This window comes from Engystomops pustulosus, chromosome 1 (assembly GCF_040894005.1).
Source record: "Engystomops pustulosus chromosome 1, aEngPut4.maternal, whole genome shotgun sequence".
NCBI classification, from domain to species: domain Eukaryota; kingdom Metazoa; phylum Chordata; class Amphibia; order Anura; family Leptodactylidae; genus Engystomops; species Engystomops pustulosus.
Window position 1 is genome coordinate 261503622 of NC_092411.1, and position 27746 is coordinate 261531367.

General features: G+C 41.5%; 1 protein-coding gene across 2 annotated transcripts in view; it reads left to right on the forward strand.

Moving 5' to 3' along the window:
• Positions 1-27746, forward strand: part of PPARGC1A (PPARG coactivator 1 alpha) — a 1046166-nt gene that overhangs the window by 517961 nt on the left and 500459 nt on the right. For both annotated transcript variants that reach the window (XM_072126007.1, XM_072126005.1), the window contains exon 3: positions 23547-23591. In XM_072126007.1, the coding sequence (XP_071982108.1) occupies positions 23547-23591 (45 nt within the window). The remainder of the gene's footprint in view (positions 1-23546; positions 23592-27746) is intronic.

Here is a 27746-nt window from a genome sequence, read left to right on the forward strand (position 1 = left end):
GCGGGGACGTGGGCGTCCAACTACTGCAGGGGTCAGAGGCCGTGGTCCTGGGCGGGGTGAGACACCACCTGCTGATGAGGGAGCAGGGGAACGCCGCAGAGCTACACTCCCTAGGTTCATGTCTGAAGTTACTGGGACTCGTGGTAGAGCACTGTTGAGGCCAGAACAGTGCGAACAGGTGATGTCGTGGATTGCTGACAATGCTTCGAGCAATTTGTCCACCACCAGTCAGTCTTCCACGCAGTCCACCCATGTCACCGAAATCCCCACTCCTCCAGCTCCTGCACCTCAGCCTCCTCCCCCCCAGTCTGCCCCCTCCCAGGAAAATTTGGCATTTGAACCGGCATACTCTGAGGAACTGTTTTCTGGACCCTTCCCACAGTCACAAACCACTTGTCCGGTTGCTGCTGAGCAATTTTCCGATGCCCAGGTTTTCCACCAGTCACAGTCTGTGGGTGATGATGACCTTCTTGACGTAGTGGAAGTGTGTAAAGAGGTGTCCGACGATGAGGAGACACGGTTGTCAGACAGTGGGGAAGTTGTTGTCAGGGCAGGAAGTCCGAGGGGGGAGCAGACTGAGGGATCGGAGGATGATGAGGTGACAGACCCAAGCTGGGTTGAGAGGCCGGGTGAACACAGTGCTTCTGAGACGGAGGAGAGTCCTCGACCTGAACAGGTTGGAAGAGGCAGTGGTGGGGCCAGACGGAGAGGCAGGGCCAGAGCTGGTGCATCAGCGCCACTGTCAACTAGTGAAGCTCCCGTGGTGAGGGCTCTTGCGGCGAGGGCTAGATCTTCAGAAGTGTGGAGGTTCTTTAAGGAAACACCGGATGACCGACGGACTGTGGTGTGCAACATTTGCCAAACCAGGCTCAGCAGGGGTTCCACCACTACTAGCTTAACTACCACCAGTATGCGCAGGCATATGAATGCTAAGCACCCCACTCAGTGGCAACAAGCCCGTTCACCTCCGGCCGTGCACACCACTGCTCCTTCCCCTGTGTCAGCTGCTAGTCAGCCCCCTGCCCAGGACCCTGGCACAAAAACCCCATCGTCGCCTCCACGATCCTCCACAGCATCCACCAGCGTTCAGCTCTCCATACCCCAGACGCTGGAGCGGAAACGCAAATATAGTGCAACCCACCCGCACGCCCAAGCCCTTAATGTGCACATCTCCAGATTGCTTAGCCTGGAGATGCTGCCCTATAGGCTAGTAGAGACCGAGGCCTTTCGCAACCTCATGGCGGCGGCCGCCCCTCGGTATTCGGTCCCCAGCCGCCACTACTTTTCCCGATGTGCCGTCCCAGCCCTGCACCAGCACGTGTCAGACAACATCATCCGTGCCCTGACCAACGCCGTTTCTGACAAGGTCCACCTGACCACGGACACGTGGACGAGTGCTGCCGGGCAGGGCCACTATATATCGCTGACGGCACATTGGGTTAACTTGGTGGAGGCTGGGACCGAGTCTGACCCTGGGGCTGCTCATATACTGCCGACGCCGAGGATTGCGGGGCCTACCTCGGTCCAGGTGTTTCAGGCCTACTATGCCTCCTCCTCCTCCCACCCCTCCTCCACCTCCTCCTCCGAACTACCATCCGTGGGCACGGCGCCATCAGTCGGTAGCTCTAGGCACAGCAGCAGTGCCGTCGCTAAGCGACAGCAGGCGGTGCTCAAACTGCTGAGCCTAGGCGACAAAAGGCACACCGCCCAAGAGCTATTACAGGGCATCACGGCGCAGACTGATCTGTGGCTGGCACCGCTGAACCTCAAGCCGGGAATGGTTGTGTGTGACAACGGCCGTAACCTGGTGGCGGCTCTGCAACTCGGCAGACTGACACATGTGCCATGCCTGGCCCATGTGTTAAATCTGATAGTGCAGCGTTTCCTCAAGACATACCCCAATCTGTCTGATTTGCTCACGAAGGTGCGCCGCATCTGTGCGCATTTCAGGAAGTCCAGCCCAGATGCTGCCACTCTCAGGGCAGCGCAGCGCCGCCTCCAACTGCCCGCTCACCGACTGTTGTGCGACGTGCCCACGAGGTGGAATTCAACACTGACCATGTTATCCAGAGTTTACCAGCAGCGCAGAGCGATTGTAGACTGCCAGATGTCAACTTCCACCAGAACTGGTAGTCAGGTCAGTCAGCTTCCTCAAGTCTACAATGAGGAGTGGACGTGGATGTCTGATATCTGTCAGGTGCTGAGTAACTTTGAGGAGTCAACACAGATGGTCAGTGGCGATGCCGCCATCATCAGCCTCACCATCCCGCTGCTTGGCCTGTTGAAAAACTCTCTGGTCAGCATGAAGTCGGAAGCTTTGCGCTCGTCACAAGAGACGGGGGAAGAATATTCCCTTGTTGATAGCCAAAGCACCCTGAGGTCTGTTTCTCAGCGCATATCGGAGGAGGTGGAGGTGGAGGAGGATGAGGAGGAAGAGGAGGAGAATGTTGGCGAGACACAAGAGGGGACCATTGTTGAGTCCTTCACTGTTCAGCGTGTATGGGCAGAAGAAGAGGAGTTGGAGGAGTTGGAGGAGGAGGAAATGGACAGTCAGGCCAGTGAGGGGAGTGAATTCTTACGCGTTGGTACTCTGGCGCATATGGCAGATTTCATGCTAGGCTGCCTATCCCGTGACCCTCGCGTTCAAAGAATTTATTCCAGCACCGATTACTGGGTGTTCACTCTCCTGGACCCACGGTACAAGCAAAATCTTCCCACTCTCATCCCTGGAGAGGAAAGGAGTGTGAGAATGCATGAATACCAGCAGGCCCTGGTGCACAAGCTGAAACAGTATTTCCCTTCTGACAGCGCTAGCGGCAGAGTGCGTAGTTCTGCGGGACAAGTAGCGAGGGAGAGTAGGCGAGCAGGCAGCTTGTCCAGCACTGGCAAGGGTACGCTTTACAAGGCTTTTGCCAGCTTTATGTCACCCCAGCAAGACACTGTCACCTGCCCCCAGTCTCGGCAGAGTAGGGCTGATCTTTACAGAAAGATGGTGAGGGAGTACGTAGCTGACCATACCATCGTCCTAAATGATCACACAGCTCCCTACAACTACTGGGTTTCAAAGCTGGACATGTGGCACGAACTGGCGCTGTACGCCTTGGAGGTTCTTGCCTGCCCTGCTGCTAGCGTCTTGTCCGAGCGGGTTTTCAGTGCAGCTGGTGGCATCATCACCGATAAGCGTACACGCCTGTCGACTGACAGCGCTGACAGGCTGACGCTTATTAAAATGAATAAAGGCTGGATTTCTCAGAATTTCCAATCTCCACCAGGTGAAGGAAGCTCAACCTGAATAATTGATCCACTCCTCCTCCTCCTCCTCATTTTCCTCCTTCTCCTCCTCTTTGTACAGTAAAGCAGAGGAAAATGGCTATTTTTTGACAGGGCCCACTGGCTCTTGCTATAGTACTTCATGCATTTAATTTTTCTGGAGGGCCACCTACCCGGTCCTCTGTTTGAAACAATTTTTGTGAGTGCCACATACAGGCACTCAATCTATTCCATTTTTCTGGAGGGCCACCTACCCGGTCCTCTGTTTTAAAAAATTTTTGGGACTGCCACATACAGGCACTCAATCTATTCCATTTTACTGCAGGGCCACCTACCTGCTCCTCTGGTTTGAACAATTTTTGGGACTGCCACATACAGGCACTCAATCTATTCCATTTTACTGGAGGGCCACCTACCTGCTCCTCTGGTTTGAAACATTTTTGGGACTGCCACATACAGGCACTCAATCTATTCCATTTTACTGCAGGGCCACCTACCTGCTCCTCTGGTTTGAACAATTTTTGGGACTGCCACATACAGGCACTCAATCTATTCCATTTTACTGCAGGGCCACCTACCTGCTCCTCTGGTTTGAACAATTTTTGGGACTGCCACATACAGGCACTCAATCTATTCCATTTTACTGGAGGGCCACCTACCTGCTCCTCTGGTTTGAAACATTTTTGGGACTGCCACATACAGGCACTCAATCTATCCCATTTTACTGGAGGGCCACCTACCTGCTCCTCTGGTTTGAAAAATGTTTGGGACTGCCACATACAGGCACTATCCAAATTAAATTGTCTCCATAGCAGCCTCCACACGTTGTCTCCATTGCTACCTCCAAAAGTCGTCCATATAGCTGCCTCCATACATCGTCCCTTTATCAAACGAGGTGTGTCAGGCAGAAATTTGGGTTGTTTTCATGGATTCCACATCAAAGTTGTTAACTTTGTCGCCACCCTGCTGTGTTATCCACAAAATATACTGGCAAACTTTTACCATTTAGGGATATTATTTCAGCGCTTCTTGCGCATCTGTTTACATTCCCCTCACCCGGCATATCCTAAACTTATAAGAACGCTACTACACTTGATCTTATACAAAAGGTTCTTAGAAGTGCTGTTTGGGGAGTAGCCTAGAGACAGGGGCTTGGATTGGCGAAAGCTCGCCTGGCAGCGGAACGCCAGCTCCATGCGCATCATGCGCTTCTTGCGCATCTGTTTACATTCCCCTCACCCGCCATATCCCAAACTTATAAGAACGCTACTACACTTAACTTGGTGCAGGCTGGGACCGAGTCTGACCCTGGGGCTGGTCATATACTGCCGACGCAGAGAATTGTGGGGCCTACCTCGGTCCAGGTCTCAAAGGCCTACTATACCTCCTCCCACCCCTCCTCCACCTCCTCCTCCTCCGAATTACCATCCGTGGGCATGGCGCCATCAGTCGGTAGCTCTAGGCACAGCAGCAGTGCCGTCGCTAAGCGACAGCAGGCGGTGCTGAAACTGCTGAGCCTAGGCGATAAAAGGCACACCGCCCAAGAGCTATTACAGGGCATTCCACATCAAAGTTGTTAACTTTGTCGCCACCCTGCTGTGTAATCCCCAAAATATACTTGCAAACTTTTACCATTTAGGGATATTATTTCAGCGCTTCTTGCGCATCTGTTTACATTCCCCTCACCCGCCATATCCTAAACTTATAAGAACGCTACTACACTTGATCTTATACAAAAGGTTCTTAGAAGTGCTGTTTGGGGAGTAGCCTATAGACAGGGGCTTGGATTGGCGAAAGCTCGCCTGGCAGCGGAGCGCCAGCTCCATGCCAAGATCCAACTAACATAGTTTTAACTGCAGCACCTTTAATCTACTACTAGTTCACTGCCTCCATACATGGTCCCCTTATCAAACGAGCTGTGTCAGGCAGAATTTTGGGTTGTTTTCATGGCTTCCATGTTAACTTTGTCGCCACCCTGCTGTGTAATCCACAAAATATACTGGCAAACTTTTATCATGTACCGATATTATTTGAGCGCTTCTTGCTCACCTCCTTTGGTTCCTCTCTGCCACCCATTGGTTTGAAGCCTGAGTCCATTTAGGGTATGTCGCCATGACACTCTCTAGCCTGCTGCCGCTGCCTCTGCATGCCGTCCCCTATAGTGTCAGGGTCAATTATTGGATGTTTTAGATGCTATCTAGCTTCATTCTGTCACTCTGTCATGGCCATGCTGTTGCCCATAATTTTGGCATAATGGTGCGATTATGCAGCCTCAGAGGCATCCATGCATGCTGCCCCTGCTGTTTCCTGTCCATTTCCGTGGTGTTTCCATCCTTTTCTGAGGTTCCCAGGTGTTTGGCCAAGCTTCCCTGTGCAGAGCCTTGGTCCCCTTGAAAAATGCTCGAGTCTCCCATTGACTTCAATGGGGTTCGTTATTCGAGACGAGCACTCGAGCATCGGGAAAAGTTCGTCTCGAATAACGAGTACCCGAGCATTTTAGTGTTCGCTCATCTCTAATCCTAAGGCAAAAGTACAGTAGATTACCAACATCCACAGGTACGTTTGTAACTAGGGATCACCTGTATTTCCTATGGAGAGGGGAGGGGTAAGCAAGTTGCCTCCTCCTTTCCTGCAGGCCAATGTGTGCTCACATGGGCCATGGTCGGGCAAGCAAATGTTTTTCTATGTTCGTTGAAACTTTGTAATATTTTTGGTCATTATAATGGCCATTACTTTTGCATTCTGTTGTTGCTGTACAGAACAATAACAAGCAAAAGAGCTCAACCATCTTATGTCCTATAGTGATTATTAAATAATGCACTCCTTGCACAAACTAAATGGCTGACTATAAATGGTAAAGAACAATGGCAACTGTATTTAGACCATAGTCCTTGAAGATATCATAGAAGATTTTGTTGTACAACACAATAGCAAAGCTGTAAATGAATAGTTATGAGCTCTTACTCGAAAGGAGCCCTTTCTATCATGTCTTGGTACCTTGCCTCATCACAGCCAAAACGATGAGGCTCACAAAAATTAGCTGCACTCCTGGTGTCCTGATTCGATCGGGGGAAATTGGTCCTCTTGGTAGTAAAGAACCAGAGTTAGAGTTTCCAGGGATAGTCCACTAAGTGTAAGTCAAGGATGGAGAACCAGGACTTCCTAGGCTGAGTCAGGGTTCCAGGACGATGGCTACCTTTTTGAGAGCCTCCTGGTCTTGGCACAAATTCTGCCACTGCAGGGGCCTGGTGCCAGGCCATGCTGTAAAGGGCTTCAGTAGCTCTAAAATTGCTTCCACAACTTCCAGCTTTTACCACAGAGCCCAAGAATCTCCCGATGTCTCTCTTCAAGCCCATACCAAAGAGAAATGGGACACCCTGAACATAGAGATGAGAGAAGTGGGGCAAATGCAGGGCTTGTTGTTCCCTGGTAATTGTTCTTGGATAATGCAGGTCCTGCCGCCCCCTTAACATCTTAATGAAGATGCCGCCCCAGCCATGTAAAGGCGGTCTCCTACTTAAGGACACTCGACTTACAGACGACCCATAGTTAAAGACGGACCCCTCTGCCCACTGTGATCTCTGGGGAAGCTCTCTGGATGCTTTAATATAGTCCCAGACTGCAATGATGAGATGTAAGGTGTCTGTAATGAACATTTATTGATAATCCTTGGTCCAATTACAGCAAAAAATTTTGAAACTCAGATTGCAATGGGGCAAAATAAAATTTTGTCGGGATCTACAATTATAAAGTATACAGTTTCGACTTACATACAAATTCAACTTAAGGACAAACCTATGGAATCTATCTTGTACTTATCCCATGGACTGCCTGTATAAGCTTAAAGGGGGACAACCCCTTTAAGATTTCTTCAGTGAAACAATCTCCAGGTTAATAAATTTAGCCTACATTCACTAATAATACGCCTCAGGTAGAACATCATTAAAATGTTCCACAATAACAATAACAGTAATTTCATCAGTACAAGATTTCATTTTTCTACATCTAAATGGTCTTTTTATTTCTATAATATGAAAATATTTATCAACACAAAATTCAGGTTCTTGAATTCCAATTTTCCTTTAATGTGAATTATACTATTCTTATGAATTATTAATCCAATTGTCCATTTTTGTAATTACCTCCAATTATTTTAAATCATTTCAATTTGTTGTTGAATTGTGCTTTTTATCACGTTAATTTAAACTTGCTCTTTAATTATGTCGTAATTGTTTCTAATAAAAAGCCATTCAAATGTTTAAACAATATTTATTGTGTAATGAATTAAGGATCTCAAGTTGAAGTCAGCAATTCTCTGCCTCCGATTAGTTTTCTGTTGCTTTACTGTTCTTCTGTTAATGTGCTATAAGTGCTGTAAAATTGGTTATTATTCAAACAAATACTTTTTATTTAGTAATTTATTCTACTTTCCGTGAATGGTTTAAGGAGAAGCATTAGTGAGCCAGAGACATAATGTAACAGTTTATTATGCTCCTTGCAGTCATGATACCATATTATTGGAAATTCTAATGACACGTTCAGTCACTCTAGGCTTTGTATTGTGTATTATATTTTTTATTGTTATTCATTGCCGATGAACAAAGATCGAAACACATAGCACAGGTTGTTTAATTGGTTAATTCAAGAGTTGAAGAATAAGGCATAAAAGTACCTTCATAGACTTATTTTTTTATATGTTACCTCTAATATATATGTTTTATCTATATGCAAATTAGAAGACTAAGCCAAATCCTAATGTCAGTTTTTAATAATACTAGTTGAATAGTAAAAGCACATTAAAAATACAAACGAAATCCAGCTCACCAGTCGTATGGTCTGATTCCAGCGCACGGACACAAGGAAATCCCCCACAGACTCAGGGCAACGGCAAATTTGAAGAAAGACCAGCGCTTCAGGAAACAGTTGTGATGTAAAAATACGAAAATTTTCTTTATTCGATCCTCTTTAAAAACATAAGTCACGGCAGTGTGCACAAAACAAAGGATACACGGGGTAGGTCCATAGGTAGGACCTACCCCGTGTATCCTTTGTTTTGTGCACACTGCCGTGACTTATGTTTTTAAAGAGGATCGAATAAAGAAAATTTTCGTATTTTTACATCACAACTGTTTCCTGAAGCGCTGGTCTTTCTTCAAATTTACTAGTTGAATAGTGTATACATGTATGTTTATACTGTATCTATATATATTCACATGCTAATGTTTTAAAGTTTAAGCAGATTTTTTTAGCTATAGGCTCTTAAAGGACACCTGTCATCAGGTCTGTGTCACTAGTCCTGTTACCTGTTGGAGCAGCTCACAAGGTTCCCATCTCAGCCTTTATCTAGTAATTTCATACATTAATCATTATAAAATCATCTATTCTTTATTATGTAAATGAGGCTGGTCACATGGTCAGAGGCAGTGATGTCACCCCTGATCCCCCTCCCCTCTCCTCCCCCTGCTCATGTCTGTGTGTAATGTATAGTAAAGCATTGCTAGTGCCTGTGCTGCATCTGCTGACATGCTGCATCCTCCTAATACACATGTGAGAGACACAGACATCAGCTACACAAGTATCTGACATGTTCTGCTATACATATGTGAGAGACACAGACATCAGCTACAAGAGTACCTGGCATGTTCTGCTATACACATGTGTACGACACATACATCAGCTACACAAGTACCTGACATGTTCTGCTATACACATGTGTGAGACACAGACATCAGCTACACAAGTGCCTAACATGTTCTGCTATACACATGTGAGAGACACAGACATCATCTACACAAGTACCTGACATGTTCTGCTTTACACATGTGAGAGACACAGACATCATCTACACAAGTACCTGACATGTTCTGCTATAACATGGCTGCATCCTGGAGCTGTTGTATGTTTCACACACACACACATGCACACACAGGCTGCAGGAGGCGTGGCCACCAGCAAGCACATGGAGCAGACATTACATGGAGCAGCTGTCAGTCAAGCACTGGGGGTGTGGCTGTACCTCCCACTCATGAATAAGCTGGACAGCTTGAATATGCTAATGACTCATTGGAGATTTCACAGGTCATTTGCATACAGCTTTAGGACCTCATTGCTTAGGTTTACAGACATGTAGAGGGACAATGAAGGGATAGAGACAATGGGGGAGATTTAACAAGCAGTCTGAAAGTCAGAATATTTTTAGTTGCCTGTGGCAACCAATCACAGCTCCCCTTTAAAATATTCATGAGCACTGGTGAAATGAAAGCTGAGCTGTGATTGGTTGCTATGGGCAACTAGAAATATTCTGACTTTCAGACAGCTTGATAAATCTGCCCCAATGCTTTCTAATGGCAGTTTATGAAAATATATTTAGTTTAGTCATTTTGCATGACGGGTTCTCTTTAAGTAATAATGTTTTAAAAATGTACAGAAATGTCTAGAGAAGTGTTTTAACTTTATTAACTATGGGGGATATGTTTATTACAAGTTTTAATAAGATTTATTACTTATAACATTCACTTTTAACTTTATTTAGATGAAGCATAGGTGCCTCCTTCGGCATCATTAGAGACCCTTCTTGCTCTGGTGTATTTGACTCTTTGACAGGTCTCCTAAAGCACGTTTGACCCATCTCCCTGCTCCTTTAGCACTTCCCCCCTAGGAGCATGGAAGGGGTCACAAGTGTTTTGTGGGGCATGTAAGAGCCAGATAACTTGGAGCCTGGATGGCCTGTGGTTATGCCCCCTACAGCAACTTGTGTTTCATTTAAATAAAGTTAAAAATGTAAATGAATTTTATCAAAACTATTAATAAACAGGTATTTTGACAGGTCTCCTAAAGCACGTTTGACCCATCTCCCTGCTCCTTTAGCACTTCCCCCCTAGGAGCATGGAAGGGGTCACAAGTGTTTTGTGGGGCATGTAAGAGCCAGATAACTTGGAGCCTGGATGGCCTGTGGTTATGCCCCCTACAGCAACTTGTGTTTCATTTAAATAAAGTTAAAAATGTAAATGAATTTTATCAAAACTATTAATAAACATATCCCCATATTCACAAAGCTAGGAGCTACCCAGCTGTGTGAATGGTTAATAAATGTAAACCTGTGCTTTAGATTTCCTATTAACTTACAGTAGGAGACCAACCCCAAACATTCAGTCAGTATAATTACGGACTATCTTCAGTGTTGGAACATCAAGGTGTCTTGAGTGGTAGCATATGGCTTCCACCAGTCCTGAATCTCAGGACCATAAAGTCTTTTTTGAGTTGAAAAGACAGAAGGATTTGAGGTTTGTTTGTTAAAACCCAGTTCACATCTGTGTCAATGGTTTCTGTTATACGGCTATCGAAATATAAAATCTGCGAGGAAGATATTCCATTTATGTTTTGTTTTTCAAATTATTCCATATTCAAAAGGATAGCTTTTTCTACATCTTGATTTCTGATTTCTTGTCTGTGTTTTGCCTTCTCTATTTGGATTGCTATTTGGTCATTGTTTATTCCCGCTGTTGCCGACCTGGATTGCCTACTCTGCCTTATTGAGTTTTTTCTGTCTTGTTACATGTTCACACTTTACCCAAGGAGGGAACGTCCAGTTATTGGCCTCTGTTTAGGTGGAACCCAATAAGCCGGCAGGGACAAATTTGGGGGCTAAGTAGAGGGCAGGAAGTAAAGATGAGGGATTCACAGCCCCGTTGTCCTGCTTTCCCCTCCACCAACATTTTTTATCTGGGCTGCCTTCTCAGGTATGTACTGAAAAAAATGTTGTATACATGTTGTGCTGTGTAATCTGCAGGGGGTCATTTACTAAGGGCCCGATTCGCATTTTGCCGACATGTTACCCGAATATTTCCGATTTGCTCTGATTTTCCCTGTATCGCCCCGGGTTTTTGGCGCACGCGATCTGATTGTGCCGCATCGGCGCCGGCATGCACGCAACAGAAATTGAGGGGCGTGGCCGAATGAAAACCCGACGGATTCGGAGAAACGCCGCATTTTTAAAAAAAAGTGTCGCGGGACACGCACTTACCTTCACCAAGTATAGGATCGTGAACTCCGGCGGGCCTCGGCGGACTTCAGCGCAGAAGCGACACCTGGTGGACGTCGGAGGAACTGCCTTAGTGAACCACCGGAAGACCCGAATCCACCGCAGAGAATGCGCCGCCGGATCGCGAATGGACTGGGTAAGTAAATCTGCCCCAATATGTATACAATAATGCACATCCTCCATTCTTTAGTGTGTCTGTGTTTGGGTGGCCAGGCCCCCTGCCCCTCTGCATCCTGTAGTTCCTGCTATGACTTCTACCCCTATAGTTATGACTCTGGTAAGATTGTATGATTGCTTGTTTATCTTATTTAGAAATACTTACACAAGGCTTTTATTTTATCTTATTTTCATTACATTTTTTCTTATTCAATTCCTCCATTCCTCCTTCACCCTTTTGTATTTATACCCTGTTTTCTGCCCAAAATAAACAGGCCAATTATCTTTATCTTTAGAGGAACCAATGCTTTTAACCACTTTGAAAATTTGTTCATTCACATGTAACAGTGGAGACTTTCCAATTAATTCTTAACAGAATTTGGTGTGAATTTTGAAATTGTCACCGTGTGAACATACCCTTACTCTTTTCTGTATACAATCTCCATGCAGCCACATATAAAGGAAACATAACTAAGAAAAAAAATTCATGACATTTTTTCCACTGTCTCCATATTTATCAGCAAACCACAAGCTCTTCTGCTGTGCTAAGAACCAGAATATGTTAGAAAATAAACTCGTGGAAAAATAGCTTGTACATAAGCTGACATTTTCCAGCTTCTATACTTAAAATAAATTCATATATTTTTCAGATCCTTCTAATAAATGTATTGTTGATAAATGGTCTACCTTTATCTTCCTTGCTTTGCTATATATTTGATTCATAGATGGGATCATTAAACATTGTCTACCCATGAATACAAAGTAGTTATAAAATCCAGGGAAAATAAGCATGATGTCAGTTTTATTGATAAGACTGGAACCAAAGAAGTAGACATCCTGTGTGTCACTGGGTACTGGTAGGGAAATGTGTTTTTCTACAAGATGGTCCCATTTATCATTCCATTTTAAGGCAGAATATTCTTATTCTCTTGAAAACACTGTATCTTCTGTCACTGGCTCAACTTATTCGAGAGCTGCAGTTATGTGTTTCCTTAGTTCTTTTGAGAACAATACCAATAGAAATAGAGCATGTAAGAAGTATAACATAGGATACTGGATATCTTCTATTAATATAAACAAGAATCAAAAAGGTCAAATTTATAAAGTTCATACCCTGTAGACTTAAAAAACTCAAATTATTTGTTAATACATCAAAGCTTTTAACACTTGTGTCAAGAAAGGGAAGAAGTGCAAGCTTTGTGCTTCCCATAACCTCAGTCCCTGCCTAATTGCCTGCACTGCGCTAAATATTGGTCGCAATTGGTCGTTGGTCTCTACCCTGGTAGTGCACAGTTCAGTAAGACAAACAAACAAGACAGTATGGTAAATTCTATTATATTGGGTTAAAAACCAAGATGGTGGCAAGGTACAAAATTGTGAGGCAGAAGAGTAGTCAAGTTTCGGGCAAAAGGTCATAAACACAGCAAAATGATACCAATCTGTTTGAACAGGAGCCTAATAGTGGCAAACAATGAGTAATATAAACAAACAGGTATATATTGAGTGATCAGATGCTGCACCAGAAGCTGATTAGTGCAGTTCTCCATTACTCTCATAACACTGCACCGGCATAGCGCTGTGAGAGGCTGTTTGATTGACCTGTGAAATAGCCTCTCACAGAACATGACACCCAGGTGTGGTCCTCAGCAAGGAGTACTAACTCTAGCAGAAGTTAACCTACTATAGGGTAGAATGATAAATTCAGGAGCAATGTATGAAAACGCATGACAGTCTATCTGCCAATCTATATCTGACTTTCTGCTTTTGTTGTAACTTTTTATTCCTGTATGGGAGCTTCACTAAAGTTCTTACAATAGACATGGCTTTGAGTTAATTGCTCTATTTTTCAATGTCCCTGCACATTGGGGCTCTTTTACTAAGTGTCACGTTGCTCACTGTCATCGGTCCCTTTTTTGGGGATAATGCGGCTTGGACAGGTATATAACAGGTCTTTGTACTAGGATATTGGCACACGCGATCCTTTTTTGGCGCAGCTGTGCTTGCTTCCATGCCACAGAAATCAGGAGGGGGGGGGGGCGTTGGATGATCCGACTGATTCGGACTTACCACAGGATTTAACTTTCAAATTGTGTCGTAAGCTCAAGCACTTACATGCACCACTAAAATGATGAGTGAACTCTGTTGGACCTGAGCAGGGAAGTGACTCATGCAGCATATTGGGCGCGCGATCTTAGTGAATCCCGGCAGAGTGCACTATCATCGGACAATGCACTTTCGGCAAACTCCAGCGGACGGGTAAGTAAATGTACCCCAGTGTGTTCTGTGTCCCAAGTTTAGCATCTAGGTCTATGTTTACCAGCTAAGTAACGCATCTAGACTGCTTTCTAGGATTAGCAAATTGCCAAGGAAGCATCTCCACTTGGCCAATGTTGGCTGATAATCCTAAGCATGGCTTTTTGAGTCATTTGACACCATACGGGTTGGATTTGAACCTTTTTTGCCAATAAAGTGGTATAGATTGGGGACTTTCTTTAGAGCTATGGATATGTCCTCCCTCACCTGTGCTCCTGGCTAGATATCTTAGTATATTTTTATCACAAATTGATTTTCACAAAACATAAAATGATTGTCAAAATTACTCATATTTTGTTACTTTAAAAAATGTGCCATGGACAGCTTGCTACAGTGTAATGACTCAATTTCAATCCATTTTATGACCTTTAAATGGGAGGGATGTTGATGGATTCAGCTGATGGGCAGAAATTGATCCAAAAGTGTTGCACATATCACAGCAGGAGACCCAAAAAATAAAGAAATGGATATGATGGAATTGAAATTCACAAGTTTAAGAATTAAATTGTAAGTGACCAAAAAACCATCATAAAGGCTCATTTTTAAAATATTATTGACTTGAAAGTGTCTGATAAACATGAATAGTTAGAGTATGAATTTGATTTGCCACAAATTTATTTTTATTAATCACTATCATTATTGCTATGCCCACCACACTGAATAGATGTTCATATTTGTCAAGGCAGAGAACTTCTCAGTAGCCCCGATGCAGGTTGCAGCTCCGGCAAGTTGAGAGACATGATATTAAGGTAGCAGGTGTAGAAGTGGACCTAAAACAATCAAAAGCTAGTCAAAATTAGGATGGTAGGTCACACCATGTAAAACAGATTCAAAATGCCCTGGAAAGTCCGAAGGCTTTAACAGACGTACGGAAATAAACAACTGGAGATCATCTTCACAGAAAGCAGCAAGCTATGAACCAATGATCTAAAAGGGAACCGGTTACCACATTTTCACATATACAGGTTCCCATAGAGTCTTATTAACCGCCTTCTTTTAGTTAATAGTGGATTGCCTTACATCCCCTAAATCAATTTTATCTTATGTTACCTGGCATCAGAGGGGGTGTGCCCTGCTTGGCTAGTCCCTCCTTCTACTTTATCATATGTCCAATGCTTTTCTCAACATGTCATGTGACTTGGGTGATGTCATCTACGGTCTTTTACCCAGTTACATTTGAAACGTGTTCCCCATGTATGTATCTGAGCACATAATATCACAGCATATATCCATGGTATTCTATTTCATCCCATCCTCCATGGAGGCTTGTTGTGATTTCATGTGATCAGATTCATACATGGGGTAGATATTTCAAATGTAACAGGACTTTAGACGACATTACTCTGGTCGTATGACATAAAGTGGCCAATGATGTAACAGAGCTCTTTTTCAATGTTCCACACTTAGCAGAGACCTGTCAATCAGGACTAGGGAGGGAGGACAGTGCAGTGATAACTGAAGATCAGGTGAATTGCATATAAGTTTACAAACATTTCAGCCATGGAAAGGAACTAAAGGCGGTCCCCTACTTAAGAACACCCGGCTTACATACGACCCCTAGTTACAAACGGGCCTCTGGATTTTGGTCATTTGCTGTACTTTAGTCCCAGGCTACAATAAACAGCTATAACAGTTATCAACGGTGTCTGCTATGAAGCTTCATTGTTAATCCTGGTTCTTATGACAATCTAACATTTTTAAAATCCAATTGTCACAGAGACCAAAAAAATTTTGACTGGGGTTACAATTATTAAGTATACAGTTCCGATTTACATACAAACTCAACTTAAGAACAAACCTGCAGAACCTATCTTGTACGTAACCCGGGGACTGCCTGTATTAATGGATAAGGACAATGTTTTAATCATAGTTATTAATGAAGTATTTATTTTGGGTGGGTTAATTTGTATGACTGGTTTTCTTTAATAAAGCCCATGGGTGCAAGGTAGTATGCACAATAGGTGCAAGACAGAAGAGTTTAAAGTCAATCAAAAGGAATTCAAGTGTTAAATTACATTTACATTTTTTTATGTGTGAAAAAAAAAATTTTTTTAAGGGTCAATGAATAACAGGTTTATACTTATACTTATTATTAGTTTCTCATATAACGCATATAGTGCAAAGAAAAGACGGAATTCCAGTAAAGGTACTAGATGTGCAAATATTTTACTTACATCATATCTTGTGTGTTCACAGTCACACAGAGGAATCATACAAGATTCTTCACCTTAGATGTTACTGAAAAGGGTAAAGTAGAGATCAATATTCTTTGTACATCTGATGTTCTCACTCTCATGTGAAGACATTGTTATAATTATTGTACTTCAGCACTGCAATACGTGGACAGCGTTATTTATTCTAGGGAAGAATATCAGATTTTTTTTTTCATTTTTCTACTTTTGATCATTAACTGCTCTATACATTTGTACGGATTACAAGAACACGGTTTTTGTACTCTTGTTGTACCCTAAATGAATGAAACAGTGGTGCAGCTTTAAGCATTGTCTGTTGCACTGATGGTTGCCTATGCAACCCGTTTTCATGATCTATGGGAGTGCCACCATTAGGACTCCTACTGATCAGGAAACTATCCCTTATGCTGTGGATAAGGGAAAAGCCTAATTTAAACTTTAGTGACTGGACAAACCCCTTTTTGGACAGAGCTGATATTGGTTAACATTGGTCATCATTTTGCTAATTTTTATGAAACTTGATATCTGATTTATAACCTGGTTCCAAGAAAAAGCAGCACTCCATGTAACTCCAAAGAGAATGGTAGTTAAAAAAGTGGTTCATTTTGCTGGCCAGCGTAAGATTCACCAGTTGGGGAGTACAGGCTGGGCAGACACTTTCCTTTGTGCTGTGAGATGCCGTGTGCTGACAATGTGCTTTGATTATCAGGGTAAAGGTTTAGCTACATTTTTATTTAACTTCTTAAGATTCTACTAGTATCTGACACACAGAAAAAGAGAGATGAGACCGATAGGAGTCATCAGCCTCATCTAATGAATTTAACACACAGTCAGCACTGCTATGTCACCGCCTCCTCTCAGATCCAGAGCTTATCTTGTCTGTAGAGCTGCTGCTGGACAGGAAGTGCCCCTGTCTCTAATGCTCTCTGCCTCTGGCCCCTGCAGTACAAGAGAAACTATTCATGCCACAGGAATCTGCCTGAAAATAGTCAGGAGTTTATGGTCGGATCCAGGAGCAACCAAAATATAAACACCAGGACTGATACAGGCAGGTTGGAATTCTATCTGTGAAATGCTGTATTTTTTGTCAATAACAGTGAATGTGTTGTTTTGTTATCCTGAGTTTATTTAAGTATCTTGTCATCAATGGAATATCCATTTAAGCATTTGGAATCGCCTTTGTCGTTTACCGAAGTTTAAATTTTATTAACCTATATTTAATATAGAGGTTGATATCCTACATGACCATAGTCCCTAATATATACTCAATACCGATTGTATGTGCGAAGTTATCAATCATGTGTCATACAACATTTTATCATTGTTATCTGAGCCTTATTTAATAGTTGAGGGAAATCCTTAAAATATCCCCACCATACCTGCAGGAACAGTGGTCTGGTGTGCGATTCGGAATAACTTCTACTCTAAAGTAGAGCGATTCATCATTGCCCACAGTTATATAAAAAGAAGTCTATTAAGATTCTCTGTCAGTCTTTGTTCCAATGAATCACCTAGCTTCCAGTGCTATCTAACTGATGCCTCGCCGTACCTTAGGGATCTGGGATTTCAAACATTCTGTCTGTGAAATAATTCTATAAGTCCGATCCACTTAAGAGAATTTGAGACAGCTTGGCAGTGCCCCAACCCCCCCCCACACCTTCCTATTCCTCCCTTTAGCTCCTATCCAAAAACCAACATTACACTCACGAAAAGAAAAAAAAAAAGAAAACAAATAGCAAAAAAACAAATAAGTACAAACAGAATGTCTTGTATAATAATGTTTTGCATCCTTTAGGATTAAAACTTCACAGGCTCCCAGGAATCATTGTTCTTTGTAGTTACTTTTTGTACCGGCGTACTCCACTTTTAATACACTTTCCATTAGGAAAATCAAAGGAAGCTTTAGTGTATGCCGGGGCCCTTTGTAGTGGCTCACAGCCAGGTGCTGCAATGTCTATACACCTCATCGCTGCTAACTCCGACTGTTTATTTATTACAAGCCGGATGTTCACACTGTATGATGATCTACAGATGAAAGGGAGAAGACTGCGCGGGAAATCTGCTGTAAATTCAGCCCCGCTATAGTTTTTACAAGAACAGCAATTTTTTCTCAGTGATCATACATTTGCTTTGAGTTATAGCTCTGGAATCCAGAATTGATGATAGGTCGCTTTAATATAGTCCTTACCTTTGACTGCTGGAATTCGAGATAGCACGTGAAAGATTCAACGCCACGGAGCCCGGGTATCTGTACAGTCCAATAAATTCGAAAGCATCATAATAAGTAATATGTGGGCAACAAAATCCGAGGAATATCCAAGACATTGCAGTGTTTGTTATCAGTATAAATGTTATTCTGCAACTTAAGTGACATTTTTACGCTGCGCTGGAGTTGGGAATTGTGCGCTTTATTAAACCGCTATGTAGCGATATTACTCTATATGGCAATAACCTGGAACGATATGCTAAGAACTTATATAGCAACCATGAGTGGTATTTATGTCTATGTAGAAGGTTTCGGATTAACTGTGAAAGAGAAATAGCTGGACGGGGCTTTTTTTATGCAAATAGTTGAAATCTGAGCCTTGCAATTTTATCACCAGGAATATATTGTACTGTACTGTATAGGTGTATATACATTTTTACAGTTACGTGATAAATATAAAGTTGGGAAAAATTTTTTAGGGGGCTTTATAGGTAAAGGATGTGAATAACTTGTTGAAAATCTAAAGATAGTTTTATATGTCGGACAGTATTAACTAACAGTGTGTATAGTTTCGAGTTTGTAGAGAGGAGAACGCTACTGCTCGGGCTGGTGACTTACTGTAGAAAAGGATTAGACAATAAAACTCTAAATGCCCATTCATTGTCTAAAAGCCCCCTACACATTAAAAGACTGGTCAACCCTGCTTAGTACAGATGACAGAGAAAGGATCACCAAAAATCAAATATATGACACATTTACTGGATTGGCCCCGTAACAGACTTTTTAATGGACCCCCCTTCCCACTTAAATATATACATATTACACTCGTATATACTCACATATTTATATACCTACATACATAAACTTACAGCTCTTCATACAAACACATTTATGCACTCTAAGGGTCCCACGCCCGCATTTTCATCGGGTTTCCTGACTTTTCGGGGATCGCACTGGCTTTCACGCGACAGAAATCGGGGGCCGGTGATGTCGGACGATCCGACAGATTCGGACAAACCGCGGGGTTTAAAGTTTAAATTGTGTCGCAAGCCAAGCACTTACATGCACCAGGAAGCAGAAGGTGAACTCTGTCGGACCTGAGCGGGGAAGCGACACATGCAGGATATCGGGCGCACACTGGTAGTGAATAGCGGCAGCTGTGCATTCTCAACGGGGAACGCACCTCGGGGATCGCACAGGGACTGGTAAGTAAATCTCCCCCATAGAGTGAATATAAACATCACATATACACACATACAGTGCCATATACAGATGTACAGCATATATACATAAAGTACATGCACACCGTAGACCATATACACATACATTATTATACCAAAAGAGCAAAAAATTGATCACCAAAATACACAATAAAATCTTGTGTCTTTATTTATACAAATAAAATCACAATAAAATGCATGTATGGAGTCGGTACAGCACTGGAGGCATATAAGTACAAGCACAAGGTCTATTAAGATTACAACAAATATCCAAAAATACCATAGCAACCATGCCATATTAAAATGATGTGTGAATTACCTGTGTTATCACAAAATGTGCCTGCTCCAATGCACATTTCATCTACTCCAGCCTTCTTCCAGGAGGTCATGTACATAGTATATATAAACCATATACCACACACACATGCAGCATATCCACATAACAGATACATACAAATATACAGCATAAATACATCACATATGTGGTATATACATATTATGTTGTACAATTTACGTACATGGTGCACAACCTCCAATCTTTAGTGTCAGGTCGGATTACAGGACCCCTTGACACTGTGGGCCCCTTAGCAGCTGCTATGGCTGCTACCACAGTAGTTACGCCCCTATTCTGTAGGACAAACTGATATCTTCATTGATACCCTTGTGAGCTCTACATGACTTTTCTGATCACCTTTTATTCAATGTTTTTTAAATATTTTTTTGAATATTTTGATAGGTTACTTTGTGTCATGTTTATTATTTTTTTTATTTATATATGTGTTTCTAGGGCAAAGTGGTGTGAATTGAATTCTAAATTTTTTTTTTTCAATTTCTTTTGTGTTTCCTTTTATTTTCCTTTTTTTTCTTTTACAATTTTTCTGTGCCCCCTATGGGGTACCATACATGACATTACCACTGTTTCCAGTATATTGTGAAAATAGTGTACATACAGCCTGCTTGCTGGTCTTTAGCTTTCATGATGGGATTCGAATTACAGCAGGTAACGTCAAGTGAAGTATAATATCGCTCTATCCATCCATCCATCCCAAACATACAGTTAGATCATAGTGTGAGAAGGGGTTTAAAGTATCTGTGTAATTTTTAGAATCTGTAACTGCAGACACATTCACTTTTTACATTGGGCTGAAAAGAAAATCAGACCCCAAAATAATGTGTGACTATTCATTGTCAAGAATTTGAGCATAGGGTCAGGTGAAATTTGCACATAGATGTCTAGTGGATCTCCGAAATGACTTTAGCTGGTGTCTGCACCCATGTCTGATAATGCTAATGTATGTGTATAACAGTATTGATGGAAGTTTACAAACAATGTTCTATTATCACCAAAAACAATACAAATGTCAGTTACCATAAAAGACAAATTCTTCAGATGCTATTCCCTGTCTCTAATGTCTGTCACCTCAATCACCACAAACAGACATAGTTAAAAAGCCAGACAGAAAGTGCAGTCGGGAGATCAGCCTTCAGAATAGTTTAATGAGGAATTGTCCATCACGTGCCATCACTCCATGTTGAAATGTATAAGAGTTATGGAAAGCTCCAAGTGGTCTTCTTAAGATCTTTCCATGAATCCTATTAACTTTAGTAAATAATAAATGTGAATATGCAGCTACCTCTTAATGAAACCAATACCAGATATCTACTGACCATTGATGGGCCGACTTTTCAAAAATGTTTGATCAATAAATATCTGGAAAGTAAATTTCAAAACACTATATTCAATAACTAATGGTGAAGAGAGGATTGTGTAGATGTGTAGTGTTCTGGGTGTTTTCATTCCTGTTGCCATGCACTTATTTATTCTAGGGATTGCTGCCCAGTTCTCACCTGCAATTTTGTGCAGGGCCAGCAAGTATGCAAGGTCAGAGGTTATGATAAGCAATGTGGCAATGGTTTGGTCTTTTCTAAACCTGTTCATCAGCAAGGATTACATGAATGGTCCAGGATAACCAAAGCCACTCTCCATTTTGGCTCAGGGTTGGAAATTTTAAGCAGTGTATCAAATGCTTATTCCTTGTTAGTGAATAGAGACTAGGGGGGTTATTTATCATTGGTTTTACTGGGCTTTTTTGGCATAAAAAAGTCTCAAAGTAGTCAAATTAAGGGTTTTTTAGACTTTTTGGTACTAAAAAGTGTCACAGGACTACATACACCTCTTCATTAATCTGGCCTAAACATAGAATTAGTGCTTGAGCAACACCGTGCAAACCCAGATTCATGACTTTAAACTTTTGCAAAAAGTCTCATAAAAAGTCTCAAACTTACTCCAGTCCGCTGCTGGTCTATGTGATGTGTCTGTGCTCAAGGCTGAATGGGCAATTAAAATCTTATACATAAAGGTCAAAGAAGCTTCGGAATATTATTTTAGTGTACACTAGACTTTATAAACATGTTCTATACCAAATAACTAAAGTTTAAATTTGAGACTATTTGTGTTCAAAATTAGTAGAATCCAAATAAAATGCATCCATCATTGCGCATAAAATGCGCTTATCATTGATGGTCCAAGCAGTTCCAAATTTTACATTTTGGTCCACATTTATCAAAATGAGTGCAGTGTGTACTATGTTCTTTGTGCACCTCATGCTGCAAAATTGGGGCTCAGACAGAATTGTGGCGCATGTCAGTAATAAATGTCATGCAAATGCCGACTAAGCACCTTTAGGTGCACATTTTTTCAGGCTTGTTGGACACAGTGCAGCTGCGACAGAAAACCGTCACAGTTTGCACATTCTTTTCAGTTGAGAGTTGTGCAAACATTTTAAGAAATGTGGCCCAATGTGTCAATGACTGAGGTCAATGCTTCTATTTCTGATCAATATTTGATAGATATTTTTTTATGTAATGAAATGGTAATGGATCACAATAAGTATTCCTAACAAAAATTGAATGAAATGAAAGATAACTGATCTAACCAATTTGATATATAGATGTTATAGTTGGGGAATATCTATTCATGAACAATTTTCTATGAAAGAGATTCATATCTAACCAGTTCATATATTGTATGCTAATAGAAGAAATAGAATGTCCATCATGGAATACCACAATATCTGTGGAAGATCGCATGGCTTCCAAAACTTGCACAAAACTCCTGTAGTTTAAAGTTCTTCTCTGTTAGAACCACACCCAGGTATATGTTTTGTAGGACTGAGTGATTTATCTTGCTGCATTAAAGAGATGGTGGTTTGTCACAAGTGCCAAATAGAGTGACAGATGGCAAAACCAATCAGCTACTGGGGCTGCATCGAGGCAGTCCATCTAAAATGTCATGTGACTTCATTCTGTGCAAGTTAGACAAGTCATCTTGCTCTAGTTATCTGTATATTGATTGTGCTTTGATGTGATTCTGACCTTTTGCATGCTCCTACTGACTATTCTGCTGTCTTATGATTTTGTACATTGACGCCATCTCCATTTTGAGTGATAATTTTTTGTTTATTTGTCTTACTCAGCATAGGGTTTGTCACCCAGTTGTTTCCTGTGATTTAGCACAGGACAAACAAGTAGACAGGGAAACAGATTTATGCTTCTTCAATGTCATGACACCCTATGTATTACATCAGGACTGAGCATCATTTAATTTCAATGAACTAAACTGAGGAAAGCGGTGGCACTGTTTTTGTTATCCTTTTATGGTGGTGAACTCATCAATAAAATATAATTTAAGAAACCTGGTAATTGATTATATGTCTAAATGCAAAAATTATGAAAACATATGGGGCTAAAATAATAACTAAAATAGGTTAATGTTAATAAAAAATACTTATGATAAATTGAGCAGCTGTCAGGCAGAAGTCTTTTCCTGATGTATATTGTGAGATATTTTAAATGGCCAATATTAACAATATCCTTGAACTGAGCTAACTAAGTCCCATCAGTGTCAGACGGATTAGACGCCGTTCCTTTAATTGATGAGTTTAATGTGCTGCTGTGCCAAACATACAAAACAGAATTGATGTATGGATTGTGAGAATTGTTCTCCTCTGCCTCATCTTTCTCATCCTTCTTTAGATATTTCTGACATATTCTGTATTGTTGCTGTAAAGTTTTGTTCTGAAGATAAATGATGAACTTGTTTTCATGATCAATTGCTCTTCAAAATCAATATTTTCATTTATTTGCAGATTTCATATGGAATGGATAGCTACAGTATGGGCCTCACCTCCAAGGTAACCTGGCACTCTGCTTCTGTGGTGTATAATCTGCATAAACTGTGTTGCTGTTGTTGGAAACCCAACGATTGCTGGAGCAATTTATCGAAAGGATTGTTAAGTAGTTACAATAGAGGCTTGGGTTTTCAGTAGATTTCTGCTTAGTTGATATTCATTCTAGATCTGCTTTACGTCAAGGAGTTTTGAGACATTGCCTGGAAAAATGTTTGTAATTTGAAAAAAAAATTGTGCAATGTGGATAAGTGTATATCAATATGTTGACTGTGTTCTTTAGAGACAAGTAATTTCTACTTTACTGGTACATTTTTTTCACTTAGATACAGATGTGTGATCCATATATTGAACATTTTGGTTATCCATTTTGCTACCGCCACTTGGATGTCTTTCCTAAGACTTGGTATTCCTACTCTATTAACTTTACAAATAAAATATGAAAAAGTAATTTTTCTTACTTAAAATGGTCTTCAAAATCCAACACCCTGATAAGTTGTTCTCATCAACTGTTTTGCACCGAATGAAATTTCAAGCAGACAACTTAAAGGGGTTGTCTGACAGCATAAAAAAAAATATCGGTGGCTGGAAGGGGACTGGTTAAAAAAATAAACATTTACTTACCTCCTCAGTCCCTCCTGGGGTTCGGTTCATGCCCAATGTTAACAAACAGGGGCACGGAAGCCATGCTGTGTTCCACTCCCTGCCAGCTGCCGTGCATGACCGGCCACCTGAGCCGGTTGAAAGATGAATGCAGGGATGGCAGCGTGGGATGCCAGGAGGGAGTGCAAAGGTAAGTAAATGTTTATTTTTTTCAACCAGCCCACTCCCAGCCACCAATAGCATTTTTTATGCTGTCGGACAACCCCTTTAATTCTTGGTATAGTAGATAAACCAAGTCACTTTTGTTTGGCTGATCTGCAGTAACCTCACTAGACCACTAGAATGGAGCTGTTTCATTCTAAGATTATTAGCTGCAGAAAAAGTTGATCTAAATGGAGAGTGGTCACGCATGCGCAGCATATTCTCCACTCCACCTGCAACTATTTATCATCTATTTATAACATATAGGGGGAGATTTATTAAAACTGTCAGTAAATATATCAGTGCAGAGTCCAACCCCAAAATCATATTCTGCATGAGGTAAATCATGCTGGACGATGTACCAGATGCAGTTTAAGACTGTAGAGTCTGACTTTAAAACAGTTATTAGTTGGCCTACACCAGGATTTTTTGGCGCAAGGCTGAATTTTTCTGGTGCACCGCCTAAATTGAAAACAACCAGACTTATTTGCCCCAAATAGTGATGAGTGTACCTGTTGAAATTTGGCCAAACCTGAATTTTTAAAAATCTGGACCCCAAGTGTGGTGCTGCCACCATTTGTGGATGTTAGCTGCTTAAATAATGCTGACAATGTCGCCAGTAGATCATTGCTCCTGATGACCCTATTCGAATGTCGTTAGTGACTTTGTCAGTGGCATTTAAAAAGTTAACATCATCCAAGGGACGCCAGCACTGATAACAGGCATTAACCCTACCCGTTCCAAACTTCTAATGAAGTGTGGGGTTGGGTCGGTACAACCTAGTCCCAAGTTATCCATTTGTATTTAATTCCTACACACATTTAATTCCCACTCCCTATCACAGTTACCTTCGTATCTATATATTCTGTATGTAACACAAGCATACCATAAGACAAATGAGAATAAGTGGTTATGGGAAAAGAAAGCCTTGCGCAGCTCAAGCGTGCCGTTAAAAGAAGGTGTTGCCGCCAAATGATTTTAAAAATACAAGAGCTCAGTGCAATTATCATCCACAATTACATATCCCAATAGAATCTTCCTGCACTTATGTTGAGTAGCCTGGATGTGATCAATTTACTGGAAATGCAGAAAAAAAAAGGTAATACCAGAGGGAATGCAACTATAATACTGAATTTATTTATATTACAGACAATAGCCCCTGTGGACGTTATACCGGTGCTCACAGGAGCACCCGAGTGCCGTGAAATAGCAATTTTCCTGCTTCTGACTATGAACTATGTACACTCCCGTGCATTGAATCCTCTCATATGCAAAAGCTCTTGGCTGGAGCTTTGAAGAGCCATTATATAGTTCTTGTGATATTGCTGTAGTCTCTCCCTTCCAATCATAGCACTATCTGTTTCCTCAATGGTTTCTAGAATACATTATGTGAATAGGAAGGCTACCTGTTAATCTTCCATCTGTAAACTCGACAGGTCTCTTTTAATGGAAGTCCATTTTCTTGTAATATGGTTATTTATGGGAAAAAAATAATAATAATATTGCTCTTTTTTTTTTCTTGAATCTCGGCCATAGAATTTCTGAACTCATTTATTTTTTATAGTGTTAGCCGTAGAGCGGCAAGATGTTCCTTTGGCTTTTAGACTTGAACACAATACAGAGAATTGTGAGAGGTATCAAGGAAATATATTACATAGGAAGACAAAGTCTCATTAGTGTTATTTATAGCATTCTCAAACCTCATTAGAGAAACGTTTGGTAGATGCAAAAATGCATTACAAGCAATGTTTTCTATAGTGAGGGAGAGAACACTTTCTATTCCATTCCTGTGTGTGGATTAGCAGCATCCGCTGGGTACTGGGAAGATAAAAAGGAGATGGAATAAATATGTATCGCACAAGTTGCTGCAAAAGCTGCAAATGAAAATGACAGAGCGGAACTGTAGGGGGCAGACATGTTTACTGGGCACCTTCCATTGGGTTTCGCAACATGTAAAACATTGGAGCTAAGAATAATAAAAAGAAAACCTTTCAGGTGTAGCCTTTCCGGGCCAACAAAAAATATGTAAAAGTTACATCACCTTCTGTTGCCACTTTTTCAAAAATCCAGTGTGCAGTGAGCAAGGACGGTCCACTCTAGAAGCGCATCTTCCTGTAGTCAAAACGTTCTTTATTTTTTTTGTTACAAATGGCATATAAAAGGTGTATAAAAACCCTTTATACCTTTTGTAACAAAAAAATAAAGAACATTTTGACTTCGGGAAGATGCGCTTCTAGAGTGGACTATCCTTGCTTGCTGAACACCTTTGAACGTGGTTCACCTTTGAACGTGGTTATCCCGTGACTTCACAGCCACCACAAGCTACTCTTCCTCGAGAAGAAGACACCATCTATTATATGCTTATTAGAGATGCAATGTGTTCTTCACACATATTGTTCTTCACATACTATTGTGAAGAACACCGTTCGACACGCGTGTCTTCAGATAAGTTAGCAGATGTACGGAACATCTGCAATGCGTTCTTCACTGTGTTCTTTACTGTGTTCTTCACTTGAATGATCCTGTGTTCACTGTGTTCACTGTTTTAATTGTATTCTTCACTGTTCTTTACTGTGTTTCGTTAAGTAAATGCTCGATCTCGAGCTGGCGAGATACTCGTCCGAGCAACGAGCCGTTTCGAGTACGCTAATACTCGAATGAGCATCTAGCTCGGACGAGTATACTCGCTCATCTTTAATGCTTATATAACCTACATCAGAAGGTGAGCATGTTACTATCTCATTTCCACTAATTATTTATCACCTGCACTTGAGTCACCTGCACTTTGTGTTCCCCTATATCCTCAAGTCCATTTTTCTACAACTTTTTCAAAAATGGCTGCCAACACCGAATAGAATACAGTCAATCAGTAAGTAAACAGGACATAACACTAACTTCTTTCATGGCTTTCTAGTACAGTATCAAAAGTATCGAGTATATGTGTTCACATATGACTTCTCATTTTTCTTCATTTTGTTTTTTTATTCCAAAAAGGCCGTCTTTGTAGATGAGCGTCCAAGGTTTTTTCTCGTTGAAGCTTTGTCAATTTTTTTAAAAGATTGGGTCCAGATATGTTGTGTATGGATCGGATAGCGCCAGTTGTCCTGGAAGCTGGTATAGAACACACATTTGTTTTTTGACTTTTCTCTTGCCTGTTCTCCTTCCCTAAGCTCTATAGAATGAATGACAATGGTAGCTAGCCACCCTTTAAAAAAAAATCAGCCAAAATTAAACAGAAAAGATTGGAAATCTCTTTGGTGCCTGAAATATACCAGATTCTTCTATTAATCAGTTAATAAATTATGTTATCTCTGGTAGATATCATATTGAAGCTGTGAAAGTTATGAAGGAAACACT